This window comes from Diuraphis noxia, unplaced genomic scaffold (genome assembly GCF_037042655.1).
Source record: "Diuraphis noxia isolate RWA-SAM2 unplaced genomic scaffold, SU_Dnox_SAM2 contig0001, whole genome shotgun sequence".
NCBI classification, from domain to species: Eukaryota; Metazoa; Arthropoda; class Insecta; order Hemiptera; family Aphididae; genus Diuraphis; species Diuraphis noxia.
In genome coordinates this window covers 26,654,465-26,673,231 of record NW_028301711.1, presented here as the reverse complement: position 1 = coordinate 26,673,231, position 18,767 = coordinate 26,654,465, and the positions used below count along the sequence as shown (strand labels likewise).

General features: G+C 27.1%; 1 protein-coding gene across 6 annotated transcripts; it reads left to right on the top strand.

Moving 5' to 3' along the window:
• The first annotated feature begins 1,231 nt into the window (after positions 1-1,231).
• Positions 1,232-16,175, top strand: Snap25 (Synaptosomal-associated protein 25kDa). 6 transcript variants are annotated; one of them, XM_015508363.2, is made up of 9 exons: positions 1,256-1,337; positions 1,413-1,483; positions 8,024-8,188; positions 8,291-8,332; positions 10,007-10,055; positions 12,728-12,845; positions 12,924-13,052; positions 15,281-15,425; positions 15,757-16,175. In XM_015508363.2, exons 3-9 carry the CDS (start codon positions 8,069-8,071, stop codon positions 15,817-15,819), a joined length of 666 nt encoding a protein of 221 aa, XP_015363849.1. In that variant the 5' UTR covers positions 1,256-1,337; positions 1,413-1,483; positions 8,024-8,068; the 3' UTR covers positions 15,820-16,175. The 6 variants fall into 6 exon arrangements, with proteins under 6 accessions (XP_015363852.1, XP_015363850.1, XP_015363846.1 ...); XM_015508366.2 differs by lacking the exon at positions 10,007-10,055 and adding an exon at positions 11,661-11,709 and having other exon boundaries at positions 1,232-1,483; XM_015508364.2 differs by lacking the exon at positions 10,007-10,055 and adding an exon at positions 10,909-10,957 and having other exon boundaries at positions 1,233-1,483.
• The last annotated feature ends 2,592 nt before the right edge of the window (positions 16,176-18,767 follow it).

The window sequence follows — 18,767 nt, the reverse complement described above, 5'->3', positions numbered from 1 at the left end:
AAACTAGGGTCTAGGGGCCTAGACTGCAGTTGACGATAAATTAATTTTTGTAAAAACTACTTTGTTTAAGAATAAATAAAATAAATATGAACTAATTCTAGAGAACGAACGAAAATCATAGTTCCTTTAATTTAATTTTAAAAACATATTATATATTGTAAATTTTGTAGTATATAGTTTTCTTTGTTTCTATGCATAAATAGATATTTTTAGATGAATTACGTTTAATTAATTGGTTTTTGTCCTTGCCTTACATTATAAAAGTATAAATAGAGAAGAAGTATGTATTCTAAAACTAAAACTGAATGTGCAGGGAGTTCCTTCTTGTTCCTTGAAAAAGACACAAGGATCTAGAACGAATTCATATTATGTTAATCCTTTAATAGACCTTTATTTAAATGGAACGGAACGATTTCCCTTTAAAAAAGAACTTTCTCTAAACAAGCTTAGTGTAATAATGTGAAGTTAAAATATTTTAACTTATTTATATTCACTAGTTCATCATGTAACGCTGATGTTCCAGTTGTTCCACTAGTTCTATGTGTAATGCGTACTATTATTATTACCTATAGTACATAATATAATCATTCAATTTTTCTAGTAGCTAGCATCTTATTTTGATGCTCATAATTGTTGTAAATAATAATCGACAATCGTATGCAAGTAAATCAGTATCTATTATAGCCACTATAGGTAGCAAATGCCAGGTTGCTGATCACAGTGCAGACTGCAGCAGCTGCCCACCAGCTGCCGAAATGTCGAAACACGCATTCACAAAGCATTGTCTATTTTATGCGAGTGCGATTATTATCGTACGCTAACGCGATTATTATTGTACGGTCGTGCGATTTATAATCGTAAGATCTGAACGAAATCGCTGACGGCATCGGATGCGGGAATGCCCGCCGTTGTCTGCGGCGGGGAGAAGGACAATGACGATACCTACCGCCTCACCGTCCCGTGTCAACCATAGTACGCTCTACCGTAACATTATTCGCTCTACGCCAGTCGCCTGGGACCTGTGCCCAGGCTGGCGGTCATGGGAATGTGGGATACTGGGATAATATTGAACGACGACGATAGTGGCGGCGGCAGCGGAATATTGATGCGCGTCCGCGGCGCATGGCGATAAACCACCTACGCCGTACGCCGCCGCTGCCGCCACCGCCGATCAGAGGCGGCGCACGCGCCAGACGGCCGCCCGTGATTTATGAGCTTAGCGCGGGAGGCACCAGCCACTAGCCAGTACGATTGGGCGACGACCGACCGAGGTGGCGTTTTGCTATACCAAAACCGGGCCGGACGGAGACGTTTTACTTTTACATCTCTCGCACACAGTAGGTATACGAATATTCAATCGTTTCGGCGGTCCGTATTCATTACCTACCTACCTATCGTACTCATTCGTGCAGATTTCTCATTCTTCTCGACTCGGCGGCAGTGGCGGATCGCAGCGGATCTACAGATAACCTCGTCGTCGTAGGTAATACATATTTGCACAGAAACATTTCGTAGATTTTAAATAATTGATGCGGCCGAAAACCTCGTCTATTTTTATGCTAGTACCTATTTAATACATCGTAATGGTGATGCACACAAATACACAATGTAGTATTATGATAGATATTAATATGTGTATTGAATTTGAGTTCCACGTGAAAGCAAACGACGTGGCTTCAGCACTTTTTTAAATCGTTGAAAGCATTTTCCTATCCATGTTCGCTGTATGCTTAATAAAGCAATATTATAGAAACATTCGAAACAAACAGGTTGTACAGGTGCGCCGCACGCGTAACACGATTTACGGTCTAATTTTGTGATGCGTCAAAATTTTGCGGCGTTAACATATCGTGTATTCAAGTATGTGCGGTTAAGCGTACAATATATATGTATATTGTTTGTATATATATATATATATAAACATAAACGTACAGATATATAACATAATAATAATAATTAATAATTGCGATGTTTAGTATAGGTATATTCGTTTTGTTTTTATAATTCGTTTTTTATTTTCTCGTGTTTGTAATTGTATTACGCGACGTGCAAGCGCCAAGCATTAATAATATTATGTTGTCGCCTCGTCATAAACACAATATGATATTATATTATGTACATTATATCATACGTTATACCTATAGTTATGTCATATGCCTATTAAACCCAATTGTACGGCATCGTTAATTGCCTCAAGTATATGAAATAAACTACGGCAATAGTTTATTTTGTGTATTACTGAACTATACTTATGGTGTGTCAGTAGACTCATTCATAGGTTTTATATTTTTGCAATTAGTTATTACTGTAGTATTATTTGTCTATAAATTGTAAAGTCTTCTAAATACACCTTGTATACATCATAATCGTGACCTGCAGAATAAGATAATAATAGGTACCTATATTTCATGATATCGTTGTTATATTATTTGTCTTGTACGCATGCGTTGACAGCGGTCCGTGTATGGAAATTGTGTATGTTTGTTGTTCTTCCCGTTATGTGAAATAATTCGATGTCGGTCGGAATGTGCTATATGCCTATATGTAGGTACTGAACAAATTATTCTTGCGCTACGTGCCGCCGTATCGTTTAAAACATTTACCAACTACGTAAATATTGTCTTTGTCTATATACATACATTAAAGTGTAAACCGGGGGTCTTCAACTCGACTTGTCATTATTTGAGGCACGCGAATACATTTTAACTTAAGCATGTATTTTTTAATAATTTATCAATTTAATTAGTTAATTGAGAATACGGCTGCGAGATTTAACAATAAGTCATTGCGAGCCCGCGCGTTGCTTAAAAAGAGTTAAAGACCCGGGTGTTGTAAACTGTTGTGGATTATTTTATGGCTTTATACGATGTATTCACAGACCTTATACTATAGTAAAGACATAAGACATACGTCGTAAGACATTTTCCGTCCTAAAGCGAATAAAAATAATAATTAAATTTCTGCCTTTTTTGGAAATTTAATATTACAATTTGCCGCCTCAATTTTTTAAAATGTTATGCCGCCCTAAAGCAACGCATGGCTTGCTTGTACCCTAGCGACGGGCCTGATAGTACCTACCTATAATATAATATTATACTGAGTATAAGGTCTATGGATGTCTTACATACCTAATATAAAACAGATAACTAGGAAGTATAATATTGATAATTTATTACAATAACACTTTTTAAGTTGTAACCATTGCCCAGTTTATAAAAATTTCATTAGCAGCAAATTCTACAGTATTTCACATTTTCGTGTCTCCATGCGAAAAGATTACCAACTTATATATAAATAAATACAAAAAAATGTTACCAATATCTTTACTTTTTCTTCGGATCCAGGTTCCAAACCCTATAGGCCTTTTCATCTATAAGAGCCTTATATTACTGATGTAAGTTATGATATATACATACCGATATTACCTATAACTATAATACCCCAATAGTCCAATTAATTTTATTAAGGGCCATTCTTACAATGCTCGGTTAGTGCCTGATAACACTAACCGGAAGAATTTATCATGAGTTAACCGATAGAATTCTACCGGTTAGTCTTAACCGACACTTAACCGGAGATTGTAAGAACGGGTCTAAATAGATTGAAAATTTGGCATTAAATATGTATCGGATGAAGTCGGATACCGTGAAAATATTGTATATTATGTTAAAAATATTTGTATTTCATTTTTTCTCAACCAATTTCATAGTTTGTTCAGTCTTATTGCAATCAGCTAGTCAGCATCCCAAAACAGCTATATTAAATTAAAACATGATTTTAATATGGACATCATCTTTTATAATTGTAATTTATAAAGAATATTTTTAATTACTATATTATATCGTTGTTTCTTGTTTAGTATTTAGTTTTAGTACCTATGTATTAGAATAATGTCTAAATGTTGTTAAGAATATGAATGCTGAATGCTGAATCAATTTCTTGCATATACTTTTATTATCTTGAATTAGTTTTTAAACAAACGGTTAAACGAGGTACATGGATATATTACTTTTAGTTTTACTGCTCGTTTGTTCATAACTTTGTTCTAAGTTAAATGATTGTTCAAAATGACGATATCTAAAAATATCTTTGTAGGTAATTAGGTATTAAGTTATTCAAGCAAAATTTTACTTTTTTATTTACCTAACCATCTAAGTATAGGTACCTATGTTGCATACTTGTTTGCATATAGGTAATATGTTGTAAGGTATGCAATATATCTACCTACCTAACATTCAAGTACCTACTTAGAAGTTACAACTTACCAAACAACACCACATAATAATAATTACTATACAGTATACTTGACGTATAACTGTCTCTGTATTTTATACATATACGGAAACCACGGCGATAAAGCTGCAATCATATTAGTCATTACATTATGTAATTATTATACATTAGACGTCTGCATTTATCGCGAACGTCTCTCGATTTGTTTTCTTTTATATTTTCAGTTTTTTATATCCGACAACATAATGCAACAACAACGTGCAATATAAGTACTTACAAACATAGAAGGGTGCGGCGGCGGTAATGGGTCAAGGTTGCGCGACACCACCGCTACTGCTACCATCACCGCTGTCGCCGCTTAAAGTACACTGTACAGCTAGTACACAGTATATCGGCCATTTATAATGACTATATCCAAGGGTCTGTTCAGTGTTCACTATTAAAGGGAAGACCGGAATCGATCCCGCCAATTATGGCGATGTGGTTTTGGCTGGCGAGTGTGTGGATACAAGAACTTGTGTCATCAAGTATTATTTATTTGCCCACTCCTCCGCTATTTTAATAAGAGTTCTTATCGGTATAGATGGTTGGTATCTATAAAATAATTTAGGTATTTAAAATTAAACAATAATCAATATACTTGTATTCTATCCCCAGGCACGTACACAGAATAAAATTTCTGTGGGGTGTACCCCCCTCCCATCTATAAGGTAGATCTACTTACATAGTAATTATTGGTGAATTTTACAATTATTTATATTAAAGTATTTGACTTTTTTTATTACATAAAATCATAATATTTTATTAAACTTCATATCTTGCTATCATAAATACGTATTCACGGTCATAGACCCATACAATGTTTATAGAATATAATCTCAGAGTAATAATAATAATGTTATATAATATTATATTAAATTATACAATTCTCATTGAATAAACAAGTTTATAACCATAATCGCTAGACCACTTTGCTAAAAATAAAAGATGTTTAGATATTGTTTTAATAACCATTAATTATTGAAATAAATTTGCGTATACTATTATGACTATGATAATTTGTTTTCAATAATGTAAAATATCTGTTAAACAAATATTTTGTAGAAGAGACTAGTTTTAAATTCCAAATTTTGAAGAAAAAAAATGGTTTTATGTATATATATACTGTATATCCGAATCCTATGTATATTAATATTAATATGTTTTATTATTTGCCCCCTCCTCCCCCATAGACAGGTCTAGAGACGCCGCTGGGCCTTACTATCCCTATGCTCAACCGCTCAACTCAGTAATCGTAGTATTAAAATAATTATTCGCAAAAAAAATTTAAGTGGTAGGCTTAATCATTTAAATTTTAAATTTTTTTTTTAAATTATTTATTTGTATTTCAAAATTTCAAATTTTAAAAGTTTATTTTATTTTACTTTTATTTGTACGTGTAAATTATAAACATATTATAATATAAATCATTACGATCTTCGATATAGGTAGATACATAATATAGTACTTAGTAGTAGGCTAACAAAAGTTCAATCAAGGTGGGGGAGCTTTTTAAATACTATATTATTTTATTACTTATATAGGCTATAATCATGGATTAAACATCATCAATAAACAATTCCATGGGGGGGGGGGGGGGGGTATACATCCATCATCTAGGATTAGGTGTTTAAAAAGAGTTAGAGTTAAAGTTTGCTTATGAATAAATATTATTCATAACTAATAGAACAACAAAATTGTTGTTTGCACTAATCAGAACCAATGTATGCAACTATATGCAAGGATATTAACCTTCAATCATTATATTATAATTTATATTGCCAGAACAATTGTAATTTTTCTGGAAGGGGAAAACAAATACAAAAATTCGGCACAGATTTTTTACTAAATAAATATTTATATAGTATGATTTTGCGACACAACCTTCGTTCTTCGAGTTACATAAAACATGAAATCGGATTTTTGATATATTTGACTACTGAAATATTTAATATTATTCATTGGTGTAGGGTGATCAAATATATTGGGGGGAGGGGGTTGCAAAAACAACAATAATAATAAAAAAAAAACACTAAATTAAATGAAAATAAGACATTTATTTGTTTCTAACTATAATTCCAAACGTCTTTTAGTTTTTTAATAGGTACATTATTAGGATCAATATTATTAGAAATATCTCTTTCAGTATTTAGTATTGCCAGTGAGGAAAAACGGTCTTGAGTCATAGTTGACCGAATATATTATATGTATTGATACGTCTCATTGTCGAGAGTTCAGTATAATAAGCACAATAATTTAGATTTAACTAGACGAAATGAGCAAAAATAATACAAATAATTCTTGGGGGGGGGGCTAATATTTGCACTGGGAGGCTAAGCCCCCCCCCAAGACCCTCTAGATACGCCTATGATATTATTAATTCGAAAAATAGTTAAATTTATTTGTATTTTTAAACTTTCTTTAAGTTTGATATCCGCGGATATTTATCTGTAAGCAATCTTTATATTTCATTATAATATGTACGTGGTAGTGTGGTACGTTTATTTTATCTGCGAAGGAAGCCTATACTTAATTTCTCTTGAATTTTAGTGAATGGTTTTTAAATGAATGTTATTAGTTATTAAAAACATATATCGCATTATAGATCATAGATACCAACTTTCTATTGAACACATAATATAGAATTAGGCATATTTAATAATAAATTATAAAGTTTAAATCTTGAAAATGATTGATTTGTATAAAATGTGTAAAACCTCGATCTTTTTTACATCCCAATAAAAGATTTAAATTTTACTACGAACCATGAGAACTAGAAATAACCTTTAAGGCTTTAAAGTTTTTACGATACAAACTTACTAATTTAAAATCATTATTCATTAATCAATATTCGTTAATCGTATGTATAATAATATATTATATTTATATATTCGTTATATCTTATATCGTTATCATAGTATTTCCAATGTTGGTATCAGCGATACTACGATAGGTCGATAGTAGCACAATAGTCGTCATATCTCATATCCTTATTCTTCCGGTTGTAAGTTACTGTTGTAACTTGTAAGACAGTGCGTCCGCGTTTATTGCCAAGTGGCCAAGTGGCTGAGTCAGAACTCGGAATAATGATTGTACCATACTACCATTCATTCGATGACGTTTCATTATTGATGTATTAATGTTAATTACTGAATTTCTTCACTGTTTGTTTATTAAATAATAATTTAATAACTGTAATTAAAGTATTTAAATGAGGACATTTATACATTTATCAATACAATTTATTATTTAAACAAAATCACAAGATATCCAATTGGAAATTACTAATTAGCAATTGGTGAAATTATTTGAATATTTAATATACCTTCAACATTCTTATTTTTTTTTTTTTGATTTACGAAGAACAGTGTGATGCAGAGGTATTCAAACTTTTTCATTTCATAGTTCTATTGTGTGTTCACAATATTATGGCAGTTCTCTAATTATTATGAAAAAATTGAAATAATACAGATACAATACGGCCAATAATAACAGAAATATCAGTAGGTACTAGAAATAAAACTTTAAATGGTCTCATAAAGTGATTTGTTAAACACTTTATTGATTATAACTAATATTTATACATGAACTACATTAATTTTGGTTTCCCGGTGTTTTTGGCATGGCTTCTATTTCTAAATTCCGTATCGTCCCTAGGAGCCGGAATACACAGTTTGAATACCTCTGGTCTAATGTATAAGATATTTACAATTGAAAGTATCATAACCAAATGTATTGTATTTTTATACAGCTCAAGTAAAAATAAAAAAAGAACTACCTCATTAAAAATTCAACCATGCCTGCACCAACAAAATCAAATGCAGCGATGTCACCAGACGGTGGAGCACCACAGCCAGCTGTACCAAAAACTGAACTTCAGGAGCTGCAAATGAAAGCTGGAGAAGTAACAGATGAAGTAAGTTATGTGTTTAATTATTATTCAAGTCTATTATCATTAAGTTTTAGGTATAGTTAATAACTTAAGTAAAATATTGTTTTTTGTCATTTATAACTACAGTCACTTGAAAGTACCAGAAGAATGTTGGCTCTATGTGAAGAGGTAAGATATTATTTAAAGACTATTAAATATAATACATTAATTATTTAATGAACCTTTGTATTAACCATATACCTACTTAAAATATATATTGCAAATTAATCATTATTCTACTCATAATTCTTACATGTGCTTACTTGAAAAATTCAAAAGTATAAATATTTATATTAATTTATAATACTTAATTTACTAAGGCAACAATATTGTTGACTAAATATTTACTATTTTTGAATTTTATAGTACTGCAATGAGATATTTTAATAATAAACACAACATTTTAACTATTGGCTAAGTTACGAGGGTAATATAATATATATTGTTCTCGTATTTTCTTTCATTAAATCCGATATTAACTTAATCATGAATAAAATTATATTTATAGGTGTGAGTGTAAAATATAACATATACTATATTTTTGTATAATAATAAAGCTACTGGTGCTGCTTACTGCTGCTGCTGCATGTCGGTGTGTGTTTGTCTTGTGCATTTTTGCTTGTTACATTCTCAAATTAAAAATTGATAAGATTCGTTCTTCAATTTTCAAACACATGTGAATTATTTATTTAGAAAACAATAATATTCAGTAAAATACAAGCTCACAAAATGCCAACTCATACAAATACATACTAATATGAAAATATAAAATAATATTACTTCAATAGTTTGTTGAAACAAACATAAATTATTAATATATTTCTCAACAAGTATAATACAATGGAGTTTCAATAACTCAGAAGTCCGCCTAAAAAAGAAAAAATTGTATACACATTTTTGTGGAATATTTATGTGAACACGCTATGAATTGATCAATAAACTAATTTATAATTTTGAAAAATAATTTGTGACAAGTGTTTTTAATTGAAATATAATTAAAAATGTCTTGATTGTATGATGAAACTTCTATGTAACAAGCACCAAAAAATTACGAAAAATAGCAACTTTAATAAAGTGATTGCTCATCAGTCACAGTTGTTAATTTTATAATACTTGACTGAACTAATAATAGTGATTGCTAAGCTTATACTTTTTGTCGGGAATCTGAGTTATTGATACTTGACTGACACCTATTTAGTATAAAATCATTTATTTAGATACTTTAAACAGTGATAAATATTGCTACAAAGATAAATAGAATTATACAAATATTTGCTTACAATTTAAAAAATATGATATGAAAAAAAAAAATTTAATTGGTATCTACTGAGCTATTTTAAAATGTAATGTTTTGTTCCTAACGCGATTGTACACAAAACAACCGTATTTGTAAAATACATTACCTATCAAAGTTATTTTCATTATAGACTGTTTACGTTTATTTATAAGAAGTATGAATAATAACTTTCCATTTTGGCAAATTATCAATTAACAAGTATGAATACAAATAATATACTGTAAGAACCATTTACACACATTATTTTACAGAAATAAACTAATAAAAACTTTTAATTATACACATGAAAATAAAAATATATTTGAATATACTTTTAAAATTTAAAACATTATTAAAAATTATACACACCAAAATTGATGTATACAAAAATGAATAGGTTACACTATCTCTCATATAATGTTATTATTATTGGTTTTTTTTCTGTCACACGCACACCACACGATCACCACCACCTACCACCACCATCACTACTACCACTCTTCTACTTTCAAATACTACAATCATAGAGCAAGGAGGCTGGAATAAGGACATTAGTTGCACTCGATGACCAGGGAGGTGAGTTGATGTTCTTGTTGCTGCTGCCGTTGCCATTACTACGGGATCTTGTCTACTTTTAAAGGACACAATCTCATAGACACACATACATATATACATATATAAACACACATACACCCAAATATACAGTGTACACAGACATATATCATAATGGTTCACTTCAAAGTGCACGCGCGCTACTCACATTGTGTGTCAACTTATTTTTATTTTTAAGTTATTAGAAATAAACTTAACTATGCAAAGAATCATGAGCATTACCGGCGGTGGTAATTATTGTCTTTCCACCGACCGTGTTTCATTGAGCACTAAAATCACAAATTCACAGATATTAATAAAATTACCAAACCAATATATTTATAACTATTAATATATATATTTTTATTTTTATCATCAATCACAAAAATCATTACACAAACACTAATAAAGTAATAACACTTATGTATGAAAATATTGAAAGAAAAATGTTGCATTCAAGGGTTTTTTTTTACTCTGTTATAAAAGCAAGGGTGCTAATCACTGATTAATTGTATAGTTCAATACAATGTGTATTTGCTTAGTTAAAAATACCTTTTATAATTATGTCTTTCAAGCTTGATTTTAACGATATACATAATAATTTTATATATTTTAATAGTTACCTATTTCACTAATATTTATATTATTTGGTGATTAATGATTATAGATGGTATTAGTCAATAGTACTTTAAATATGGTCAATTATTTGTTGCTATAATAACGTTTTTATATTATTTAATAATTCTGCTTTTATACACCATTATTAATTCTGTTTATTTTATTCCACAATATAGCATTGATGTTTATTTTTATTTTTATTTTTGTATTTTATTTGTAGAGTGTAGATGTTGGCACAAAAACCGTAGAAAATTTGCACATACAAGGCGGTAAGACTTATGTTGCCTAAGGTTATTTTATTAAATTGCTTTTAATTTGATTTTGCCTAAACTACCCTAACTATAGTGTTATAGTCTATAGGTATAATACATCTTAGAAGTGAAAATTATGATATCATATTTAACTCAATATTAGAAATGTTATTTGGGGATATATAAATAGTAGAATAAATCTAAAGTATGGATGTAACTGTATGTAGAAGTTTGAAGTACAAACAATTATTTTCATTATTTTACCACTGTATATTTCTTTCTTTAAGACTTACATTTTATTAAAATATTTAACGTTTTTCCTCGTTTTGCATACCATATTATAATAGTAGTAATTAAGTTTTGTGTTGTTGTTGTTGTATGAATTTGGCATAATTAATTTTATTTATTTATAAACCTTAATTGTTAAATGTTGATTATTATTTGTCCTGTCATTCTTAAATTACCCAATCCATATTGTGTATCATTTTAATTCAATCGTCTTAGACAAAATGTTATAAAATTAATAGATAGATAAAAATCCCTGTAGACGTTAAAATACATTAAATATTTATAGATATTATATATAAATAGATACATACATATATATTTAGATAGAAGACAATAAATATAAAATATACATCGACACACTATCTTGATCATTACGACAAAGGCTTTATTGTCGGTGATTATTGTTGTTGTTGTTTTTTTTTTTTTTGTGTAGAGCCATGAAGTCGGGATGAAATCTCTAGTGATGTTGGATGAACAAGGGGGTAAGAGCTATGAAATAAAAAAAAAACGTGTTTACAAACAAAGTATAAAAACAATAATATTAATGCTAAAATCTGAAATGCGATAAATGGTATCGAGTTGGAATTTATTATTCTAAAAATGTTTGTAATTTATATATTATCCATATTTATAACTTTATCATTAATTAAATATAGTTGATGGAATAAAAATAATAAACAATTTTAATTCATGAAACGTTTTAATAAATATAGTCAACTACAATGTCTAATAAAACATTTAAGGCAATTTAAATTTCTCTTCAAAATGTCATTACATAATTGAGAATTAAATGTATTATAACTTTAATTTAATCTTTTCAGTGGCGTATGGGGACATATCACAAGTGCATATTTTAAATTATGTTAAAAATAATTTATAATTAATATAAGCCTAAATAATGATTTGCAAATTATATTACAACTTAAAAACAGTATTTTTAGTATGTTTGTGTTAGACAAAAATGTATTTAAAAAAAACAATTGGATGGTTATTAATTATTTCAATTACTTTTACTAAATTAAACATCCTTATACGTCACTGAACAACAATTATCATCTATTGATGTCAAAAATTAACGAAACAACAACATATTAGTATAACACAAACAAAATTATTCACTAAATACAAATGCGAATCTGAGGAAACGTTTTTAATGCAAAATTAAAATAATACAACTATCTTATAATATGATACTGCTGGTAATGTTCTTTGATATGAACATTCTATTTTTATTAACCAATTATTATTTATTCATAAATTATAATGATAATTTAAACTTATGATATTCTTTTAATATTTTATTTATATAAGCAATTGCGCGTTTTTGTTGAAATTCTAACTATCACAATTTTAGGAAAATCACTACACACAAAAACAATAATATATACACTTTTGTACAACTATTATTCAAATTAAATATTATTATTAGTGTCTAATATATTTTTTATCTGTGTGTGTGTGTGTGTGTGTATGTGTGTGTGAATATTTCAAAAACCATAGAACAATTGGACAGGATTGAAGAAGGCATGGATCAGATTAATGCTGACATGAAAGAAGCAGAAAAGAACCTTACTGGCATGGAAAAATGTTGTGGAATTTGTGTACTGCCTTGTAACAAGTATATTTAAAACTTAATTTTACATTTTTATGAGTAGTGACTTTAATTTGTTTAATAACACCAATGTGTACTTAAAAGGTCAGCTTCATTTAAAGAAGATGAAGGTACGTGGCGAGGTAATGATGATGGTAAAGTAGTCAACAATCAACCACAGCGTGTTATGGATGAACGTAATGGAATGGGTGCCCAAGGAGGTTATATAGCAAAGTAGGTACTATTATAATAATAGTTAAAGTTATTAAAACGATTAAAATTATAAACTGCTTACTAGTACAATTACTCTCAGTCAGCTGTTCAGGTATTCCTCGGAAATTTTCATTCGTTATATACCTATATAATATATATTTTTTTGCTTAAAATTAAAAAAAAAAACCCCCAATATAACATTTCTTTATTAGTTATAATTTTTTCTTTTAATAAGTTATGTATATAATTTATTCTGATATTATTTATTTTTTATGATTAATGGTTGTGGCCACGGTAGATTATAGAGGTATACGCACGGCCATATATTCATAATGCAAACAATTGTCCCAGTGGATGTGTTTTATTCGCAGGTTTGCCGGTAGATCACGCTGCAGTCTTTTGGCCCTAATTTTCATATTTGAAATACAGATTTCATACAATAAACGAACAAAAACTCATCAAAAACAAAATTGTACATAAATTAATGTAAATGAAGACATGTATTATAAATTCGTCGTTATACTAGATTAATACACATTAACAAATTAAGGTAAAATTATAAAATCAATAAATAATAATGGACAGTGCTAGAATATCAGCTGTTCTTTATAAATAATATTTACATACATAATAAGTCAATAAAAATTTAAAAAAAATTAAAATACATTTGTAATTCATTTTTGTTAGGTCTACCCACTAAATTGTTCTAGCATGCACAACTATAAAGCGAATTTTTGGATTACTATGTTGAAAGTTATCATGTTTAATATTAAAAATTTTTTATCAAATAAATATTTTTAAATTTTTAATAGACAATTAAATGCAGAATGAATTTAAAATTGTAAAATTATACATAATATAATATCTAAATAAATTTTCATGTTATGAGCAAAAAATAAATTATTGTACCTACCTGATAATATACTGTATGATTTAGCACTAATAATTTTTTTTTCATGAGCAATTTTTAAGATTGTGGACACATCATCTCTTTTTTAGGACTTTTCCTATTTTTTATAATTTTTGGTATGCACGATATAGGGCATCCTGGAAATATTGAAGGAATTGCTCCATTCAATAATTTTGGCTTTTTTAATTGCACCTGTCAAAAAATATATTTAGAAAGATATATTTTAACTTTGTAATCAAAGAAAATATTTTATAATAGATACCTATTTACAATAAATAAATGAAAAAATATATATGGATAATTGTATTACCTGGAATAGCTATAACTAGCTTTGTTACAGTCTCTTGTTACATCTTTTATTATTTAATAATATTTATGTAAATATATTGGTACTTAATTTAACATGATTTTTTTAGTTATTGCACAGATTGTTATTTTAAATAAAACAAATATTAACAACATATATTATATTATTAATTTATTATTATTATTAAATACTTTTATTTGTAAGTCTCCCTCTCTAGAACTCCAAAACCATATAATTTCTTCTTCTTTGAAGTGCTTTGAACAAACAAATGAATTTGTGCTTAGTTCAATATCCCTTTTTGATATAGCTTTTTATATTTATCAAAATCTGGTTTTTTTGTAGGAGCTTTAATCATTGAAACCTAATATGATAAATTATATTATAAAACTGTAAAGCATATGTAACCAGTGCTTGAACTGGGGAGGTTCTTCTCTTTTAATAATATTTGAACATAGGTACCCCTTTAATTATATTCTAGTCAATAAGGTAGGTAGGTAGGTATATAATTAGGTATCTGCAGTTACATACAATTCTTATAATTTTTGCACCACTGTACATTTTTTTTTTAAATTTAACCATTGGATGTATCCAATAATTATCATTTCAAAATGTATATCATGATTATATTTTAATGGTTTATTTTCCTTATCCTTGCAAGTTGCATAACCAGATTTGCAATATACTATAAAACACTTAACCATTTTACACAAAAACAATTGAAAGCATTCAAATAAATAAACAATTTATTATTATACTTTGATTTTGTTATGGTGAAAAATGTATTACAATATAAAATATAATTTATATTTCATTGTAGACAAAATATAATACGTACCTACCTATAATATTAATATAAATAAACATTTTAGTTAGGGCCAAAAGACTGTTACGCGATCTAGCGGTGAGAACCTTCTTAAAACATATTTCTCGGGACACAATTTTGATGGTCGTGCGTATACCTCTATAATCTACCGTGGTTGTGGCTACACATAGATGTATCTTCTATAATATTTTCTATTTTTTTTTTTATAGAATTACAAATGACGCACGAGAAAATGAAATGGAAGAAAATATGGGTCAAGTAAATACTATGATTGGGAATCTCCGTAACATGGCACTGGACATGGGAAGCGAATTGGAGAATCAGAATAGACAAGTTTCACGAATAAACATGAAGGTATATTTTGAAGTTTTCATTTGATGTATTTGAATATTCATACATCATTTTTTTTGATTAAAAATTAAAATTAAATTAAATTAAGTTAAAATCAAAATATATAGTTTGAAATAAGTTTGAATATTAATAAGCTATCCAATACTTAAGAAAAGCTATTTTAATACTACATTTTATTAGCGATATACTCGTATCACATTTTTGTATTGTATAAATTTTTTAATTTTTCCACATTCACCTAACTATTATTGATTTATTTTCATAAATTCATAATAGATAACTTATACATAATTTTTATAATTTTACTTTACTTTTACAATTGTTATTTGTTTAGGCTGGATCTAATGAAACAAGAATTTCAGTGGCAAACCAACGAGCACATGAATTGCTCAAGTAATTTGACACGCAAAGTATGGCTAGGATAACAGCAATTATACTACTACGGCTATTTGTTTTAATTTATTGCTACAGCTATCAGAAATTTACTCTTTTTTTAATTTGATAATTCTTCAAATTGTATTTAAAAAAAAAAATATATATAATTTATTTATCGTGAATTATTGTTATGTATTATTATAGTTATAAATATTTTACATACATTTTTATGTCTTTTGATTAATTTAAAATTAGTTAGTTTAATAATTTTTAGCCTTTTGTTATTATTGTTAATATTGTTTAAGAATAAAAGGCTGGCAGCAAATTTGGTTACAGAGATAAATAGCTGTGTTATGTGGTCCAACATTTAAATTTTCATTTACTGTTAAATTATTTTAGTTTAATCATCATTAATATTAACCCTATCACTAGGACTAAATACAGCAATAATATGTAGAAAAATCCAAAATAACTTGGCAATTCTCGTTAAATTTATTAACATTTATATAAATATATAAGTTTTTAAGATATAAAAATATTTAACCAAATCATAATTATTATTTTTATTTATGATATTTATAAATTTAATACTTATTATTGTTGATTCTTGAAGCAAATATCAAATCATTATTTCATAGCGTAATATAAAATTAATTATAATTTGAGGGGGGGAAGTAATATTTGTTGCCTATTCTCTATACAATATATTATTACATATTTATACACCAAATTATTCCTAATATATTATTTAAAACAATTGAAATATTTTTTTCGCATATTTATATTATATAACATTTTTATGTATGATATTACTAAAATAATACATTTAGTATAATATTGATTATTTACATTAGACTGCATAATAAAAGTGCACTTGCGTATTATCATTAAAACTATTATCTTAGAAAAGTGCAATATTTATTTTATACTTTTGTCATAGCTCAAAAAATATTACCACATTGTGCTTAATGTGCATTGTTATTAACATTTATTCTTAGTTAATTATTTGTTTATTTTTGGGTTATTGGTGTGCGCGATTGTTATAACACAGTTATAATATGGTTAAAAAAGTTGTTATTTTGTATGATAATTTTAATAAATATTTTTTAGATATTAAAAATCTAATATTTAATTAGATTTAAAATTGTTAGTGTAACTTTTCTTTATAATAAAAATGATAATAAACTAGACTAAATTTATTTATTTTATTTATTATGTTATACCTACTTACTAAATTCCATTAATTAATTTATTTATTTATTTAAACACATTTTCTTTTTAATTATTTCATTTAGAAGATATATTATTAAAAAATGTTCTTATATTTGTTGAAAACTGATCATTAAACTTTTAAGGATTAATTTTGAATTAAAAAAAACTACATTCCTTTATAAAATATATTCTTAAACATATCTTCATTTATATGATTTTGATATCTATTAATTTAAATAGACAATAGATTACACATACTTTCATAACATGTTTTATTGCTTTAAATTATTTGTAATGGTATTATTATTCTTTATTTTTTTTAATACTAGCTAGTTAGAGTGATGTGTACTTTTTACCATCTAATTTAAAAATGTCAGTGTAAACTGTAAGATTGAAGTTAAATATGGTTAAAATATTTTTTCCTTATATTAGTTGTTTCCTGCATACAAATTATCTTGTAACACTGTTACACATTAAAATCTTCATTAAAAACTTTTGTATTTGTTAGAATCTTTAAAAAAAATTCTTATCTGTATTTTAATCATTATTAACAATTTAAGATAATTATATATTTAAAAATGTTTATTCAAGTCTTAAACAGTACCTAGTCAAGTAATAAAAAAAACTGGAATATACCTACTTATACGTGTGTCAATTAAATTTTACTCAAACAACTTAAAGTTACAAATAAAGAAATTTTGATAAATTTGTTTATTAATTTTGTTAGGAAATTGAAGTTGTAAATACATTTAGTAGATCCTATTGTTTTTCTAATAAACTATGTAGACTAAACCCATTATAATAATTTCACAGTTTAGTCCTAAATATGTAACTATCAGATATTCAATTTTCTTACTATTGATGATTGGTATTAATCAATTATAATTTCTCAATTTTTTTCAATAATAATAAGTCTATTACATTAAAGTTAAAATACATAATATTTAGTACTATTTGCATTGTTGTTGTGTTCAACTTCTTTACAATAATTAATGTAATTTAATATTATTTTATTTACCTATTTTACATTTATCAAAATATATATTGTTTTACACATTATTGTTTCATTTTTATCATCAATAGTATTGCACTGATATCTTTGATTGTATTATTGAATAAGTATACATTATTATAATCTTTTTATCTAAATACACATGTAAAATATTATTAAAATCCATTATTAGATATGTGTTAGTATAATATAATTATACTATTATGAAACTTTTATTTGTTAACTATATACTTATATACTTATATCTATTATCTATCTATCTTCAAATGTAATAACTTCTATAGATACCTTATATTCATTATCTATCTATACTACGCAGTGTGCATGTAATCTTAAATTGATTATATTATTCTATTGTGTTATAAAATTTAATTTAATGGGTTTATTTTTTATAAAAAAAACAAAAACCTACATATTTTTGTTGAACAATATTGTATGCACATTTAAAAATATACCTAGGTAGGTGAAATTTCATTATTGTCAAATTTATAATGTAACCTGCTTATTTAGAATTAATCTATCTTTCTTTAGCTTGTGCTGTTGTTTGGAAGTTAAAGTATAGGTTATACACAAGTCACAAATTGACAAATTAAAAATATTAATAATGAATTACATATCATTTAAAGTTCTATGTTCCGACATTGGTGGTGTTTACATGATGGTGACGGAAATAATACTATTTTATTTAAAAAATTTAATAGTTCTATTTTTTTTATTCCAGTAGATATTTTAAATTACCCTGTTTC